The 18,497-nt window shown below is 38.6% G+C and overlaps 1 protein-coding gene across 12 annotated transcripts in view; it reads left to right on the top strand.

Annotated features, from left to right (window-relative positions):
• Nucleotides 1-18,490, top strand: part of LOC129576309 (hybrid signal transduction histidine kinase A) — a 46,125-nt gene extending 27,635 nt beyond the window's left edge. For 11 of the 12 annotated variants that reach the window (XM_055461193.1, XM_055461199.1, XM_055461197.1 and 8 more), the window contains 5 exons: nucleotides 13,635-14,048; nucleotides 14,145-14,220; nucleotides 14,312-16,194; nucleotides 16,304-16,382; nucleotides 16,453-18,490. In XM_055461193.1, coding sequence (XP_055317168.1) covers nucleotides 13,635-14,048; nucleotides 14,145-14,220; nucleotides 14,312-16,194; nucleotides 16,304-16,382; nucleotides 16,453-17,759 — 3,759 coding nt within the window. In that variant the 3' untranslated portion in view covers nucleotides 17,760-18,490. Of the gene's footprint in view, nucleotides 1-16; nucleotides 7,018-13,634; nucleotides 14,049-14,144; nucleotides 14,221-14,311; nucleotides 16,195-16,303; nucleotides 16,383-16,452 lie in introns of those variants that run through there. The other variant, XM_055461202.1, reaches the window with a different exon arrangement.
• The last annotated feature ends 7 nt before the right edge of the window (nucleotides 18,491-18,497 follow it).

Raw genomic sequence — 18,497 nt, 5'->3', positions numbered from 1 at the left:
TCACGCAAAATGTCATCAATAAAAACAGTATTAAATTTTAAAAAAATTGCAACGAAAAAGTTTTCGATTGACTTTTGTTTCGTTCGCGGTGAATGGCACATTGCATGCAGAAATTTATTCTTGAATTTATTAACAAGCGAAGCATAGAAGAAAAAAAAACACGCATAAATAAATGCCAAAATAATAATTAGTGTACATGATTTCATGGAAATCCGAGTAAAAGACACAGAAGGTGTGAAAGAGAGGTCGTCGACGATACAAGGGGAAAAAATACCGCAGAACTTTCAAACGATGTGTGTTTTTTTTTTAATTTTTCCTTTCGATGACGAATGACATATATACACACAACAAACACAGTTTTCCATTCATGCGAAAATAAACGACGACGGCTATGAATCGTGGTGTGTGCATGTGGTGTTGTTGTTTCAGTAAGTAAGCAGAGTATGTCATCAATGACATGAGTGAGTTCTTGTACACTTGACGGTTCATCATGTGCGAGCCCAAGCATTGAATACTTGTTTACGATTTTGAAAATTGGCGTCGTTAGACATTCGATAGCGTAAGGCGGCTCGGGTACTTGCGCGTATAGATTCGCGGTGAATGGTTCGAGCGCCAACAAGGCGAGCGATTAATTGCATACAATTATGCAGAATGAATGGCTTTGTGGTTGATAAAACGTGTTTCATGAAACGAAGCCTGCCTTTGGCCAAATGCAGTGATACGTTTGATCACGTAATGCGAAATAATGATCGTCAAGATCAATCTTTCATTTCGCCCAACAATATACTGCTCGAACCATTTGGCAAAGTGGAAGAGGCCCAATGTCTTTTGATCGACGTTGGCACTTTATCATGAATACGGTCGTGAGGAGATTGTGCGCATTTCAGCGCATATTTTCTCTTCGGACTTCCTTGGGTGCTACTGCAACTGCTGCTGCTGCTGTTGTACCATTTCATTTCCTCAAACAAAAAGTGCTACTAGTATTTGCTCTGACTACGTGAAGCTGAGCAATGACTCGTTTTAACTCAACTCGGCTGACTTATGAAAATCTCGTATGCAAAATTGCACGAGAGACGATTCACCAGCACGATAGAAAGTTCGCAAGTACACACACACACATGTTGAGACTGCGATAAGATCCGCTGTTGTACAGGAGAAAAACAAAATTATTTCCTTCAATCAATTACATTATGTATCGTATGGTGTGTTTCGAATAGGCAGTAGTGTGTGGAAACATATGCTGAATTAATCACCGGGTGATTGTAATTTCACGAGTGGTACCTCGATTCGGAAATAATATATCTGCGCTTCGTCGTTTTTTTTTCTTTCTTCACACAAATTAATCTTGTACACGCCGAAGGTGAACAAATAGCGGTGTTTTTTTTTTCTTCTCTTTCTCAAATTTTCTTTTCTACATCATTTTCATCGTATTTCGAAACCGTCGTCATCGTAGACTTTGTCGTCTCGGTCATCGTCGTACGCATCGTAACATTTTACCAATCTCAATCTGATCTCTTGGCAAATTATGAACGTCATAAATCAGACGTGAGTGCGTAAAGTATCAATTGTAATATCTACAGCGTAAAAAATGGCCGTAATATGGATCTCATTATATTTTCTTATCCGTTTGCTTGTGCAAGGCATAGGGAGAAGAAGAAAAAATAAAATCAACTTCATCGAAAGTAATAAGTAAAGAAATGTGCGATACAATATCTAAATATGAGGCACTTACCGTATACACAGCATTTGCCGCAAAAATACAAACCGAAACAAAGCCACACCACACCACACCGCACCGCACCGTCGAGGCTGTTATTTTCACGCTGAAAGTGAAAAACGTGCGCAAACATTCGAACACGCTAAAGCTAGAAAAAAGAAACACGTATCGACCTATTCACACACATCCAGTAGAAATTAAAATACTTCCTACTTGATTACTTCACTTGCTGCCTATATTTTCTGCCGCAATTACACAATGGCAATGGCAAAGGCAAAGGCAGGCTAGCTGAAGAGGAAAAATGCATTTGCAATCATCATCGCAAATGGAAATGAAAATGGAAATGGTAATGGAAATGAAGACAATGAAAGCGAACAACAATCACAAATCATAATCATTAACATCATCATCGCGCGAGCACACGGCAAACGAGCGTCACACGGATCGCGCGAATAAAAAAAAACAACAACAGCATATCTCGCACTCGATGTCTCGGCTTTGTTGTGATGTGCATTGCTCTGCGCAAAACCATTGTGTATTTGTTTTATATTATTCGCGTTTTGGTGGCCGTGCTGCCGCTCATTTCCTCCGTCTCTCTCTCTCTCTCTCTCTCTCTTTCGCTGCTCTCCATCTTGCTTGCTCGTCCGTTCACTCATTTTTATTGTGTATAATTTTTGCATCGGAAAACTCAAACACACAAATTATCAACGTGCTACAAATGCAAATTATCGCACGCGTTACGCAAATAAACACACCAAATTTCACAACATAATTTACTGAAGATGATCGTGATTACTTACTGAAAATTGACTATGTGCTTTTCTATGTTAATTTGCGTACGTTCCGCGGCGAGGGAATAATATGCGAAAATTGCCGCTTTGCAATCAATAAGCGGAATTATATGTCAAAAAGTGCAATTTTCATCACTTTTTTTTTCTACCCCGTTGCTATTGTTGCTGCTGCTGCTCATAAATCGTTTAGCAATTCTGAGAGCCATTTTCAAATCAGACATTGCTCGTTTGTGCGCGGATTTGTGTCATCAAAACTAGTCTAACTGACATGAAAATCAAATGCAAATGCTGCTCAACCAAGCGTTCAACGCTCATCCGCCACATTACGTTCCAAAATCTTTGCATAAAACCTGACACTAAACAAGATATTCATTCTGTGTTCATTTCCAAATGAAATGACAACTTGAGTGCATCTTGGCATGTGCCTGCACAGCGAGAGAAACGAACGCGCTCGGAGCAAACTGCTGAAAATATTCCGCTCCAGCGAAAATGACATCATTGTACACAGAATATATGAATTAGTAAGCTATAGTCGTGCTGTGCTTTATTCATATTATCTCAGCTGTACATATTATTTTTCGCCTTCATCACTTTTTACTGTTGGCAAAAGTGCAAAGCGTGTTTTTGCACCGTGAACACACACACACACACCATTTCCAATGAGGAAAAATACATTCAGACAAGTTGAATTCATTGTCGGCAGAGAGACAATGAAAGCATTATCAGATGGAAATTGTATTCAGAGTCTTTGGTAATGCTTTGACTGTCACTTTTTTGTTGCCGCTGCCCGTTGCTGTCGTTGTTGTAATGGCATTTAATCGATTTGTGCACTGAATCACACATACTTTTCCTCTATTTCATTTTGCAAACACTTCGCAATGCATTGAACGCACACACACACACTCTCTCTCTCTCAATCGGTCATTAGCCCAAATTAATGTCACGTGGTTGTGTTTTGGTAAATGTCAACGCTGTGTGCTTTTTTCCGTGTTTCCTTTATCGAACTGATAATTTTGTCCAAAGTGCAAACCGATAATTTTCCCTCGAAATACCAACAACGCCTTCCTCTTTGACGCCTTTCACTACAAATGAATTGCAGGTTTTATGCGGTTATATCTTGTTTCAAACTCTTATCTTTTCACAATCTCATAAGTCCATTATTCTATAAATCGAAATGTGTGTGCTGGCGAGAAATGTTCTGACCAATGTCACTTACCTTATCAGACGCGTACAAATCTCGCGCGAAAAGTATTTATTGAAATTTTGGCGAAGCTTTTTACTATTGGACAAAACAAGCCTTCACTATCATGTCAATGTATCGGTTGAACAAGTGGTCAAAAATTGTGTATGACATTTGCAATGCACCAAACCGAACAAAAATCAATACAAATCGCTTTTCAATCGATAGCTTGCGTGCACTCAAGCCTTCTTACCATTTAAAAATAGAACAAATGTCGACCTGTGTGAATCTCGTGCGAAAATTTGACGAGCCAATCACTTTGGTGTAAACAGTGATAAATCCATGTTGTTGTTGTTTATGTTCCTGTACGAAAGAGCAAACGGAATGACGACGTTTGATTAAGATATTGACAATGTTGTACATTGTTTTTGATGCGATAGTAAAATGTCATCGATGTGTGATGTCATTCGGTGTGTGAGTATGCCTAAATTCATGAGTTAATCGGTTTTGTCTTGAGTCATCTGTGAGTGAAGCAGTGTGTATGGTCTCGCGACTATTCGCAGAACAAGTTTTCTTGTGTTTTTTTTTTTTCTGTGCCGATTCACTTTTAGTGGTCCCATCGTCGTATTTTGCGTTGATCCGGTTCTAATCATGCGATAAAACGATAAAAACAAACGAAAACTGAAAATACTTTCATTGAAAAAGGTCTTTTGGAAAATGTCACGACATGTTTGTGTTTGTGTGTGTGCAATGGAGTATAATATGCATACCTTTAGTGCAAACGCATTTATTGCTCTCCGTAACGCAAACGCCATCTATTCGGTGCGAACATGAACACAAACAAATTGACTCCAGCTGCCAACCGATATATGAATCGGTGGAAATGAAGGAAGTGTATAAAAAGTATGCCGAACAAAACGAACCACAGCGTTTCCTCTATATAGAGATGTTGTTGTATTATAACTCTGTATGGATCAATTTGTTTGTTTTCATGTTCAAACCGAACAGATAGCGCTCGCGTTAGGTAGGACAATAAATGCTTTTGCACTAACCGTATGATAATATGCAGTCATAAAAGCTATTCTCGTTCGATTTGCCATTCAGCCTTAGATTTTCCGGTTTGTTTGGCATAAAAAAGAGAGTATATGATGCATATAATGTGGTGCAGTAAAATGACAGGAGAAACAAGCTAGCATCGATGGCAATTATCATGCCATTCAATGCTGTTTTCTTTCGTTTTGTCTCTCTTCTTCATTCCTTGTCTCTCGTTGTTGTTGCTGTTGCTGCATTGTTTTCTCGTCTTTTGATTTTTTTCTTCGCAAAGAAAATGTGTGCACAATTCGCAACAAACATTCGATATTCACGTATATAGTAATCGGTGCATTAGTCATTTGATTGACGTCATAAACTGAAAATGGTGTATTCAATACACAGCATAAACGCCGAACTGTTTGAGTAGAAAATATTCCCAGTTTTGGATGTGGGCAATAAATACTGACCCCTTTTGTGCACCTTCATTCGCATACGTGCATTTTAAAGCGCCTTTTACTTGTCGCATTTCTTCTTTTATAATCTGTGAGGGCAAGATCAATGAAGTGCAAAAAAAAAAAACCATTTCTATCGAAATGAAAAAATGTTCGTTCAAGTATCGGAAACATTATGAAGAAAACATGAGGTGGATGTTATTTGTTCGGCTTAAATGATTCTCCATAAAATTTCGCTCGAAAACGAAACGACTCACTCTTTCTCCCGGCTTTTATTTCTTTCTTTTTTTTCTCTCGTTTGGAAAAGTGTTTTTTTTTTTTATCTTCTAATGCAATGAAATGGCCATCTTTCAATTGAATGCTTTTAAAATAGAAAGACGTTGCAACCGTTCGCACGGCTGCTCTGCACTATGGCTTTTTTCTTTCTTTCTTCAGTATACAGCCACGTACAAGGTTAAATGACAGAGCAAAAAGAGTATCATTGCTGTCTCTATCTTTGGGTCGGTCCGTCGGTTCGTAGGCCTCTCAAGAGTTACGGTTTTCATTGTTGCACTTTTAATTGATACTTATTCCAGTTATAAATCTACGACGTAACTCGTACGCATATTTAAATTCAAACTGTGTGTCTGTCTGTTGCTTTTTACCAACGTTGAATACAAAAGAAGTGAACGAAAAAACAGCAGCAACAACAACAAAACAGAAAAATAAAACGGCAATACTACCGACACACCGAAAGAGCATAACACTGGCTGTCAACCATCTGAGAGAGTGCAGATGCTCATCGGAGTGAAAAAGAGCGACCAGATCAAGTGTGATAAAAAGTGAGTCGGAGCGAGAGGCCATTTCAAAAGAATAAATATGTTGTACAATTTACATTGCACACACATTATTTTTCCGCCATCGTCGTCGTCGTCGTCGTCGTCGTACATGAACACATTCGCTCGAAACAAATAAAGAGATAAATGACGCGAACAACCCAACAAGAACTGGATGAACAAAACAAGAATTAAATACACATATATAAACACACATACAGTAGCAGCGTTGCAACAAAACGTAGGCCAAGTAGAAGAAAGGAAAATTGAACGTAAACAAAAATTGCCTATATGAAAAAAGAGCGAAATAACAACGAAAACATACAACAAAACCAAAATAATGGAAAACATACGAAATATATATGAAAACAAAAAAACACATACAGAATTTGAATAAAAATGATGCGGTCGCAAGTACGACGGAACATACAATCTGATGGCTAAACACACAACCGTTCGACAACAACGACGGCAACGACGACATACACATACATGCATGGCCGTCAAATGTGTGCGATCATAGCATATAGAGGAAAACAACGTAAATAGCAACAAATAGAGACACACGTTGACATCGAGAGTGTTTCACTCTTTATTTCAGTTGCGTTCGGACGCTGTATCGATTCAAATCGCGCGCGCGACCGTTCGTTTGTTTTGCGTGTGCTTGGAATTTAGTTGATGATATCGAAAAGAAGAAAAACCAAACTCACCAAACTGTTGATATTTATTTAATCTATACTAAACTGTTGATATTTTTTTTTTAGTGGTAATTGTCGCGCGCGAGTGAATTTTTTTTTCTCTTGTGGTTCTGTTCTGTGTGGCCCAAAAGCAAAGTGCCACTGAATGTGTGTGATTGCTGTGGGGCAAACTCAGTGAATTCGAGGAGCTCAATTTGGAGGAGCCTTGAACCAAACTTGATTTTTTTTTTTTGTTGGCAAAATCAAGTCAACGTCGTACCGATTCTAGTGTGAAGAAGATGATCGATTTCATGGATGATCTAGTGCCATCGTCTCCTCCACTTGCAATTATTGTGAGTCTGCTTGGAAAAGCGAAAATATTGTAGTTTCTTTTTTGCTTTCATCTTCCCGCTTAATCTGCTAGTCGTTTGCTAAAACTACTGATTAGCCCATCTATGGCATATTCACAAGCTGCAAAAATAAGACGGCTGTTGTTATTCATTCGGAAAAAGTTGTGTTTTGTTTTTGTTTTGCATTGAAAATAACTCAACGCCAAGTTATATATCTTTCGAATCAATCGTTTCCGTGTGCACAAAGAATTTTATTTACGACTCTTTGCGGCTGTAGCATAGCGAATGCTGGTTGTGTGATTCGTGCTTCTCCATGACGAGATATGTTTTTTTTTCCTTCTTCTGCTTCGGTGTTTTTTTTCTTGTCTCTCTTGCTTCTCCCAAAAGCATCGCTCGAATCGATTCATATCGTCGAATAAATCAATGTCCACAATTAATATAAATCACGATTTGTATACAAATCATCGTTAATGAATCGCAATTATACTCGCACAGTGTGGTTGTTTGTTGTTGTAACATGTATGCGCCTTCAGCTAACATCTCTCACTTCGTTTTGAACTATTCAGAAGCACCAGCAGCAGCAACAGCGACAATAAGCTAGATCGGGTTGAATTGCGCAATTTTCGCAACAGAGTTAGAGAGAAGGAGAGAACGAGAGGCAATATTCACATTCTCAACATAGCATAAACTACAATCGTCGTCGGCAGCTGCATCATAATTCATTTGCTTGAGAGTTGATCAAGTAAAAGAGGGCTACGATTTAATTGTTTTGTTTCGTTGTCGTTGTCATCGAAACACTTGGCAATTACAAAATGATTTGATGAAGAAGGAAAAAGCAATTGTGCATGTGTATGTTGTATATGCGCAACGGCGACAATTACAACAACGACGACGACAAATGTACAATCGACATTCAATCAGTGCCATTCTAGCCAATCGGAATTTCGACCCAATGCCGCCATCGTCGCACCGACGAATAAACGGTACCAAAAATAGTTTCATTTGAACCGAATGAAATCCAACTGTTTTTATCGAAAGGATTTGGTGTTCTCATTTCGATTTCGATCGATGTTACTCAATTCGTTCAATACGCTTCAATTTTCGACGGTAATAAGAGAGAGAGAGAGAGAGAGAGAGAGAGAGAGAGAGAGAGAGAGAGAAACACAAGTCGGTACAAGTAACCTGATAATATTGACTTGAATTTATTTAGCATCGATCGCTATATTTCACCGTAATGAATTTTGCGCCCTCGCAGTGATTACGACGATGACACGATGTCGGCTGAAGCACTAAAAGCGATAACCGATTACAATCGAATATGGCGTTGACCGAGAGAGAGAGACACACACAGAGAGAGAGAGAGTGCGCGAGCGAAAGGAAAATCGAATGAATAATTGAATTAATGAAGTTTGATGACACAATAATTTCACTATGAGGTGCGCGTTGTACACACCAATTTTCCATTCTATTCCGAAATATATCATCTATTATTTCTAATACAGTGGCGAATTGTCGGTTCATTCACATCGAAATTAAGGAAAAAAAGCAATCAAATATACAAAGGCCCACCACCATCACCACCACGTATATATGTGTTTGTTGCAATTAATGTGTGTTTATTCAAACATTTAAATGGAAAATCGTTTAATATTGCATTAGGTAATTGCTTGAAGCCGGTTGCTATATTTTGATTGACATTTCGATGCATTCAATTTCCTCGGATCAATTCAATCACTTTTCACATTCATCGATATCGATTCGAATTTATGATTGTTTGGATTTTTGTTAGCCGTCCGACGTCCGTCCGTCCATCAAAAAAAAAAAACCAATTTCCATCTTGAGCCTCGTTTCATTTCATGGTGATTCAAGACATTTTAGAGGGGAAAAAAAATCAAAGTTTCACTCTGGGCTGTAACGGTCTCTATGCGGTTCGTGAATGTCTTTATCGGTCTTTTCAACAATATTTTCATAATTTTTTTTCGGACCATTGCCTCAGAGCGAATTCCGGTCAAAATAATCAACTTGTCCTAATCGCTTTGAAAAGTGTGTTTCCAAAAAAAAAAAACCATAGCATAATATCCATCGTTTGAAATCGAGACACTGTTTCGTTCAAACAGCCAACAAAATGTGATTACATTTTTGATTGGTTTATTGTTTGAGCTGTTGTGACTTGTGGCCCATATATGTACATACTCTGTGTGTTGTGTTCGGTTCGCTTCGCATACAATGCATTATTGTCAATGCCTTTGTTTCCATCCAAAATTACTCTTTTGTGCTGTGTCTACACACACACAAACACGCGTACGACTCAATCTATCTCAAAGGCACGAATTTTTCCGTACACACATATACTCATGTGCCGTGCACATATGTCATTTTGTTTCTATGGTGCAACAGCTGAGCCAAAACAAACTGACACTGCCACAGTGGAATGTTGAATTCCTCGTATTCCTCAATGAAGTTCCAGTTCAACGTTCGACCGAAGTTAATAAAATCAATCGACAGAGTGTGGTGCGTAAACTATTATTTAACGGTTAGCATTGTTCTGGGCACGAGTCAAATGTGTGTGATTAAATTCAATTGAAATGACACTCTTGGTAAGCAAACTCATCAAGCGCTTCATTGAAATTTAGTGCTCAAGATACCCCAAAACGACGATAGTTACATCAATTTTTAGACAAAATACAAATTTGCGAGAGAAAAAAAACATTTGCGTGTAATAATAAAAACAATTTGCAATTTCAAATGCGAAAATTGAATGACTACCAACGACCTGCGGCAGTTGTCATTATTACGAGGCAGCAGCAGCAGCAGCGGTATCGCCACCATCAGTGCAGCTATTTTTGCCATGACTTCTGTACTAATTGATGGTTAATGATTAAAACAGGCGCGCGTTTTGAAATAGTCAAACGCAATTGGAAAATGCTTTAAAGTGAAACACACGAATTACATATGAAAACCGAAAAAAAAACAATAACTGACTAAAATCTACATTCATAATAAGCAATAAGCAATATTTAAAAGCTTATACACACATACTTTTGGCAATTATTGCCCAAAAATGGGGAATTTATAACGGTAATGTTAATTATGTGTGTGTGTGTGTGTGTGTGTACCTCTATGGCTGAGGTTTTACTTTTCGCTTCGTCTCTCTCTCTTGTTCACTCAGATTCGGTCAATTTTGTTCGTTCCTTCTTTTGGCTCATGCGCCATATACGATTGTTGTGCGTTTACCGCCGTTCCAACAATAGTGCCATTGGTTTCTCTCTCTCTCTCTCTCTCTCTCTCTCTCTCTCTCTCTCTCTCTCTCTCTCTCTCTCTCTCTCTCTCTCTCTCTCTGCTGTTGTGTGTTAAAACCGCGCAACTGGCAATCAAGTGATGTGCTGAATGTCGTTGTGGCCATCACCGCTCTGATGTGTCTAGTTTGTATATTACTATGCTTCTTTTTTTATTTTATTTTTAATGCATGCTTTGCTATTTTTGTAGCCGCTCTTCTTTTCTTTTTATGACCGACCAGAGATTTCTTTCCCGACATGTTTCGTATGTTCATCGTCGCTATTTCGTCGATACGCAAAATCAATTTTTGGGCCATTCGATTTTCGTGTGTATATACTTCAGTGTTGTTGTATTAAATTTAGACGCCTGTTGCGTTGGCCGACACAAAATGAATCACTCGCAGTCGCGAACTCGTATATAGTATAAACAAAAGAAGGAGGCGATTCCAAAAAAAATGCCACACCATTTATGGTGAAAACAAATTTCATGATTTATAATAATGGTCGCGGGTTGAGTTTTCGGCTCGACAAATATAAAATTATTTAGAGAGTGGAAGCGAGAGCGACAGAGCGAGATATGCGACAAACACCGCACATCGTTCATCGCACTTTTGTCGCATCTTTTTATTTGAATCGAAAATCACAATTTATTTATTGCCAAACAAGGAATAAAAAAAAAAACTGTGGTGAGCAGCAGATATGAACTCAACATTTGATCCGTGCTTGAACAGCGAAATTCATTTTCAAACGCTTTTATTAGCATGATCTTTGTTTGGGTGACTCAATTATACTTGCTTTCTCAATTGAACGACAGAGGAAGAAAAAAAAACGGCGTAGACTTTTTTCCTGTTGCTCTTGCAAAATAAAAACGGATCTACATATGAGTTGATACGGTTGCAGCCCAAACGAGAGAGAAACAAAACTTTCCATTTGAAAGCATCGACACTTTAAAATAAAATTGAGCGACGATGAAGAAGAGGAAAAAAAATGTATCGGATGTTCATATCTAATTTAAAGTAATAATCAGCTCAACGGATACGACATAAAGCAGGCACCATTACAAATGGACGACAAAGAATGTAAACATGTATGTAAACGACGATTGCATGTTTCGTGCGTGCATTTGAGTTTTTTTTTTTCGTTTTTCAAACGATGCGTATGTTTTTTCCCTATATCATCATCATTGTTTTTTCCAAGTGTACTTTTGTGCTTGAATATACGGAAACCAGAGGCTGACATGACGCTGATTTCATGCATCAGATTTCATCGACACAATAAATTAATGTGAGGTTAAATATGAGGTAGAGGAGGAGGAGGAGAAGGGGCAGACGAATGATAAATTCAGATAAGATACCCCATTTTCGACATTTGTTCACGAAATCATGCGGTCAAATTCCGAAGAAAGCACCAATTTATCTTTATTTACTGCCTTATCGAAAACGAGCAGCTCATCAAACACTTGGCAAGTTCTTTGTCAAACTTGAAAAATAGCTTCATTCCCAGAAATGCATCGATTCACACACAGAAGGGAACGAGAGAAAGAGAGAGATGGAGAGCCTTTGCGCAACAAAGGTTGAATTCTTTCAAAAGATGCAGATAAAATGTGTGCATTAAAGTGCAAATTATTGAATTCAACTTCCCGAGGAATTTCAATGCAAACATTCCGGAAAGTCATACACGCACTTGATTTTCCACTCACATACATAACTCACTTTCAGTCAGTCCACGCGAATTCGGTCAGACTTGAACTATTCGATGGCTCAAAACCGCCTCTTGCACATTTTTCGTTCAAATGAATAAAAGAATTATTAAATATTCCTGGAAATCTTGCACCCGTATCAAATGTCGTATGCGTGTGAGCGTCGGCTGTGGCTGTGGCTCGATGCCAATGTACGTATTCGTGTAGAATTGCGTTTCATCAAAGTTCACATGAGATGATGCTGAACAGAAGATTGCGAAGCGAGCATCAAGTACAAGTACAAGAGTCTGTGAGCCAGCAAACGAGGGCATGCACTTCATGTTCAGTCGACGAAGTGTATTAAACGACCGAATGCTCTCTGATGCAACAACATTAACCATATCAGAATGAGCGAATAATCGAGTGAGGCCAAGTGAGAAAGGGGAGAGAAAGAGACGAAGAGAGAGAGCGAGTGAGACCAAGTGAAAAATTTATTATTTCCGCTTAAATTCTTCTTCTCACAGCCAAACGACTGAGTTGACTTTGGCCATTGCGCGCACTTACAAACTGCACGGCAAATCATTCTTAAAAACCCGTAACAAGCTCTTAAAAGAGACTCTTGTTCTGCTATTTTTTTTTTTTTTCATTCTTTCTTTCGATTTCTAAGTAAATCAAAACCAGTTCCTTCTTTTTCTGCACACACATACACAATGTATTCTTGCATGGTGATGTGATCAAAGTCGCTGGAAAACTATTCACAAAACTGAATGCACGTGAGGCATTTTTATTGCTCGCATTATGAATGTTTCTGTTTCTGTGTCGTCGTCGTCGTCGGTTCCGCACACAAAACTGTTGAATTGTTTGTGAAATTGGTGTGTGATTCGCATCAAGCAATAGAGATTCATCGTCGCTTAAATTGCACTCGGAGACAGGTTTTTTGATAGACCATTTTACACAATTCTCGTTTTATATTTTCCATGTTGTGCGCATTTTCTCTCTGTGTCTCTGCCTCTCTCTTTCTCTCCCTCTTCATTGCAGTGTATTCTCTTTTGAAATGCGTTCCATTGCGCTACGGCGACCATATCCATTTTTGGGCTTGGAGAAATTTCGGAAGGAACATTTTACAATTATGAATAGAAATCATTTACAAACATAATTACTCGCAGCTAATTGTCGAAACTGTCATGTAATGAATATTTCAACACGTACATCTCTCAACTTCACAACTAAACTAAACCAAACCGCGTTAATGGCCGTTTTGTAACAACAACACAAATGATATGAAAATATTCGGGTCGAAATGCGTTCATTGTTTCAATTTTTTAATGGACACTCACAAACACACGCACGCACACACCATAATAAGTAGACGCCGAAAACTTGATGTTATTCAACCGATTTGCTACTGGTCACGCTTCTCATTCTGATTTCTTTTTTCTTCGTTTAGCGTTTTTTTTTCTTTCTTTCTTTAACTGTTTATCGTGGTCGTTGATCGCATACAACATGCTCAAAATTGTTAACTACGGCTGATATTTGTGTTTTCGAAATCATTTCTATGGAATGAACCATATTAGAATTCCACATTTCGTAAATAAAATCATAGCTGGTTTCAATTCATTTATGCGGGTTTTTGTTTGTTTGTTTTTTTTTCTCTCTCTTCTACATAGGCTGAACTGGCCGATGCATTACGAAAACGCAAAAGTCGATCGGATGCGTCGGACGAGGATTTAGGTTTGCCAAGAAGCCCATCGACACCACCACGTAATGGCAGTCATCATGTGGTCGACGGTCAAATGAATAGCACGAACAATGTTGGACGCCATCAGCATCACAGTTCATTGGGTTTGCTGAGCATGGCCAGTTCGGAAATTTATGATGATTCCATGGAGTCGTCGAGTTTTCTCTCGACCAGCAAATCATCGTATGAAATTGGTAAACATGATGACATATTCCCACCTGAAATTTCATTGAACTCAAGCCGAGACTCGGACACCCGGCTCAGTCATTCAGCTGCCAAACACAAAATGGCTATTCGACCAAAGAAAAAGGGCCCATCGAGACCGCCAAGGAAACCAACTGACGTAAGAGCTCTTTTTTTATTTGGTGGAAGATTCGTTAAATGTTTTTTTTTTTCATACTTTTGAAGATAAAATAACCAAATTTGTATTTCTTCATAGACATCGAATGCTCTGCCTTCAATGCCCGAAGTCAATGAGGATTTCTTGAAATCATCCAATGTCATTGAGTCATATGGTAAATGTCCAATTTATTTCACAAATTCAATTTTCAATTTTCTGATTTTTTTGGCTGAATATTTTAAAATAAATTGTCATTTCATTTGCAGTAAACAAATCACAATCGTTGCCACGTGGAGTGACCAGCATAACAACGAGCAAAACCATTGAAAAGCATTCAAATGTTTCCACAACGTTGAACAAGCAAACGAAATCCAGATTCGGCAAGACATTGTATACAAGTGGATTTGATGGCCGAGACCAAAAGGATGTTAGCGACTCGAATAAGAGTGTTTTGCCGTCGATTACCAAGACGGACACAAGAACATTGGATTCGAAACGTGAAGAGCGAACACATTCAGAAGAAGGATTCTTTCGGCGTTTCATCAATCGCAGTGGCCGTAAGCAGAAAAAGGAACGTGAAACGAGCACAGCTGTTGACACCGATACTCTGGATGTGAATAAGACGAGCAAAAAGATGGAAACATCAACGCCGGCTATAAAAAAGAGTGCCGAACTATCGATAATAAATGTTTTATCCAATGTACGCGCTAATGATATGCCAATCGGTGCGAAATCATCGTATTTACCAAGCAATGAAATCAACAAGAGTCCAAAATCATTGGTAATGAAAAATGATAAACTACGATCGGGCCCGATATCACGTCAACGATACACAAAAGAAATAATGGACATAGAAAAAACCGATCCGATTGAAACGCATTCACCACAAAAACTATCGCCACATTCGACGCGCAAAGAGTTTGCCACCAGTTATTTGCGCTTTTCGCCAACCAAATCGATCCAAAGCCAATGTGATGATGAAAGTGATAGTTTTGTACGCACATCGCACCATCGATCGGAAGAGATGCTGAACACGGCCACCGTATCTGATCCGAATGCATTCAATGACGTTGACGAAGATACACCGGCTCCGTATTCGGTATCGTTGCCGAAAAGCGTTTGGCCAAGTGAGAATAAATTCCCGCAAAATGTGTCTCGCAATGGTTACGGCTGGGGTCAATGCCAACAGAAGATCTCAAAATTGAGCGGCGATCAGCAGCAACAGCACCAAATCAAATCATCATCGCAAACAAAGGGGAAAATGGTGGAGAAATCGAAAAGTTTTCGCTTGTATACGAAGAATTTTAACAATGAAACGACCGCACAAACACGTAACGAAAGTAGCAAACCATCGTTATGCCCAAGTTTGCCGGATTTGAATGCATCGAACCGAAGCCCACTGGCACGACCATCGCGCTACTCATCGAATCGTGAGAATCTGCAATCACTGCGCTATTTGAACAACAGCGGCAACAATTTGAATGCGAATGCAAACGCCAATGCAAACGCAAAATGGACGCCCACACGGAGTAGCTCATCATCGCGCATTTCGGAGCAACGTTACAGCAATAATCGATTCGAAATTAACGACATGAATTTGATTCCAACATCGAAACTCTATTCAACGCTCAACACATCCGACGAAATCGCATCGTACGATATCGAAAAGGATGACACACACTTGATGCCCGCCGATCAAAATCCAAACCTTTTGCAATCAGTCGCATCATCGAAAACACATCACTCAATTCAAAATACGAATATCAACGAAATCGAAGATAACATTGATAAAATCATGAAGTCATCGGTGGTGACCGTGTTGAAAAAATCACCCACCGCTGAACTGTATCAAATCAAAACGAACAATGGCAATGTGTCGTTGACGACAATTACAAAGGATGATCACGAAAGTAATGGGCTGAATGTGGCAACGGTTGAAAATCCACCGTTGCTCCGACACTCGACCACCGCCACGAAACTCGATCTTCAGGTGCCATCGTCATCACCACCAAAGAAAATCATCTCGGATATTCCGGAATTCATGCAAATCCAACTGAATCGCGTCGATGCCAGCCGACCCAAAAGCTGTATCGAATATTCGTCAACCATTGTGTCGAGCGCAGTTGCGAGCAACAACAATAATGCTACGGTTGGTTTTTATCTTCTTCTTTTTTTTTCAATAACAATATCACTTTTAATGCACATTTTTTTTTAAATTTTCATTGATGTGAACTTCATTTCATTTGTCAATGACTTAGGCATCAAGTGGACCAAATGAAGAGGATAAAGAGCGGCGATTCAGTAACGAGAGCATTGAAATTAGCGACAAAAAGAAAGGTAAAAAAATTTTTGAATAAATTCGCATTTTGTCGGAATGTCTAATGAAAATTGCGTTTCATTTCCACAGCCATTAGCTCATCGTCGATGAATGCGTTCAATTCGAATCTCAACAAGTCGTCGGAGTCGTTGAAGAGCGGTTTTGGTCATCAGTCTCGTTCATCGATTGGTAGCCAGCAATTATCCCGTGGTAGTTCCACATCGGATCTGAATAAAACGTCAATCATCAGTGATAACCATAGTTCGGATGATTGTTTGGATTTGGACTTGGATGATGACAATGAAGGACATTTGGTGATTGAGCGTCGCAAATCAGTTTCCGACAAAAAGCTCAAATTCGAACAGCAAATCGAGAAAATTCAAGCGGAAGTGAAGCGTTCATCGATCATTGGTGCGGACAAAGGTGTCACTCCTCGAAAATTGTCACTTGAAGATGACAATAGTTCGACGGTGGTGTTGCGTGGCAAAAAATCGGCCAAATCATCGGAATCCGCAGATCCAACGCCTGAACTGATGAAAGTGTTTGCCCGACGTTCGCTTAAAATCAAAGACACCGACGAATACCAAGTGCACGATGACGCTGAACGTGAATTACTCAATCAGAAGATGAACGACAGTGGTGGCGGCGGCGGTGCAAACAATGATACAAACAACAATATGAACCGAATCAATAATGCAAAGAATAGCAACCGATTTAATACAGACAGTGATAAAGAAAATAATGTATCAAGCGGTGCACAAAGCAGCATACCAAAGGTGGAGATTTACATTAAACCGACGAATGATAAAAGTGGTGATGCATCGCCCAAAAAGGATGCATCGATAAAAAATAACGTGGACATGACATCGGTGAAAAGTATCGGGAAATTATTCAACGGTGCAACGGCAAATCGATTCTCATCGAATCCATCGAATACCGCGCCCAGCAATAATTATCGCAATTCGACGGCTTTTTTTGAAAATCTCCACAATAGTCCAAACAATCCAGCGGCGCGCAATCAAAAAGATGCAGCACCGGCTCCGCAAGATAATGGCGTTGTGCTGATTATCGAAAAAAATCAAGGCAACAACAATGAAAATGTGAATAATAGCAAATTCAATTCAAATTCATACAATAACAATTTCACCAAAAATACCACACCAATCATTTCGAATAAAATCGGTCAAATTCAGTCATCGATGAATCAAAGAAATTCAAATGAAGACACCATGACAACAACCAATGTAAATTCCACAAAAACCACTGGAACCGTGTCGAATAACAGCGCAGATGCGAACAATTCATCACAAGACATCGATCACAAGGAGAAAGAGTACAAGGGGATCTTGGAACGTAAAGCAGAATGGGAGAAACGAGCGAGCCAGGCATTTAAATAAGTAACATGTGCTTGCGCAACAAAAATGAACAAACAATAATCAACGGCCAAAAGTCAATAACTACCAAAATTTTTGCAAGTTGAAACATGAAGAGCTTTTTTTTTTCGCGATAATCATACGTATAGAAGAAAAATAAACGAATTATAAGGTTTAAGAATGGTTAAGATGACGAATTTTAGAGCTAGCAAACGATATGCATTCATGTCATTGAACAATAACGTTGGACAAGAAGAATCGCTTAAATTTCAAAATGAAAATGAGGAACAATTGACAAAAAAAATGTTAGTTTAAATGTAATTAATCACTAAACAAAATCAATTTAACATTCTCTCGTATCAGTCTTTCACGAATCACAAACTGACCTATATATATATATGTTTACTATGTGTGTGTTTTTTTAAATAACCTGAACTGATAAAAAAAAAAACAAAAACTTAAAACGAAAAGAAGACAAATCGACACCATTTTGAAAGAGTCACGCAAAAGATATAGCGAGATTTTTTTTTTGCCAAAATGCTTATATATTATGATCTATGTAAAAAAAAAAATTGGTAAAGATATAAACAAATATTTGGAGAAAAAAAAATATGATTATGTACGGTTAAAAATCCAAAACAAAAATAAATACGTTCATTTGTTGTTGTTAGTTAGATATGATGAGAAATTAGTATGTTTTCTGTATAGAAATGATATATTTGAAAAATAAAAATATGCGCCTCTACTAAAAAAAACATGTAT

This window comes from Sitodiplosis mosellana, unplaced genomic scaffold (genome assembly GCF_009176505.1).
Source record: "Sitodiplosis mosellana isolate CC-2019 unplaced genomic scaffold, AAFC_SMos_1.0 Smas_scaffold_6181, whole genome shotgun sequence".
Taxonomy (NCBI): domain Eukaryota; kingdom Metazoa; phylum Arthropoda; class Insecta; order Diptera; family Cecidomyiidae; genus Sitodiplosis; species Sitodiplosis mosellana.
The sequence above is the reverse complement of the archived record's forward strand: the minus strand, read 5'-3'. Positions and strand labels throughout refer to the sequence as shown.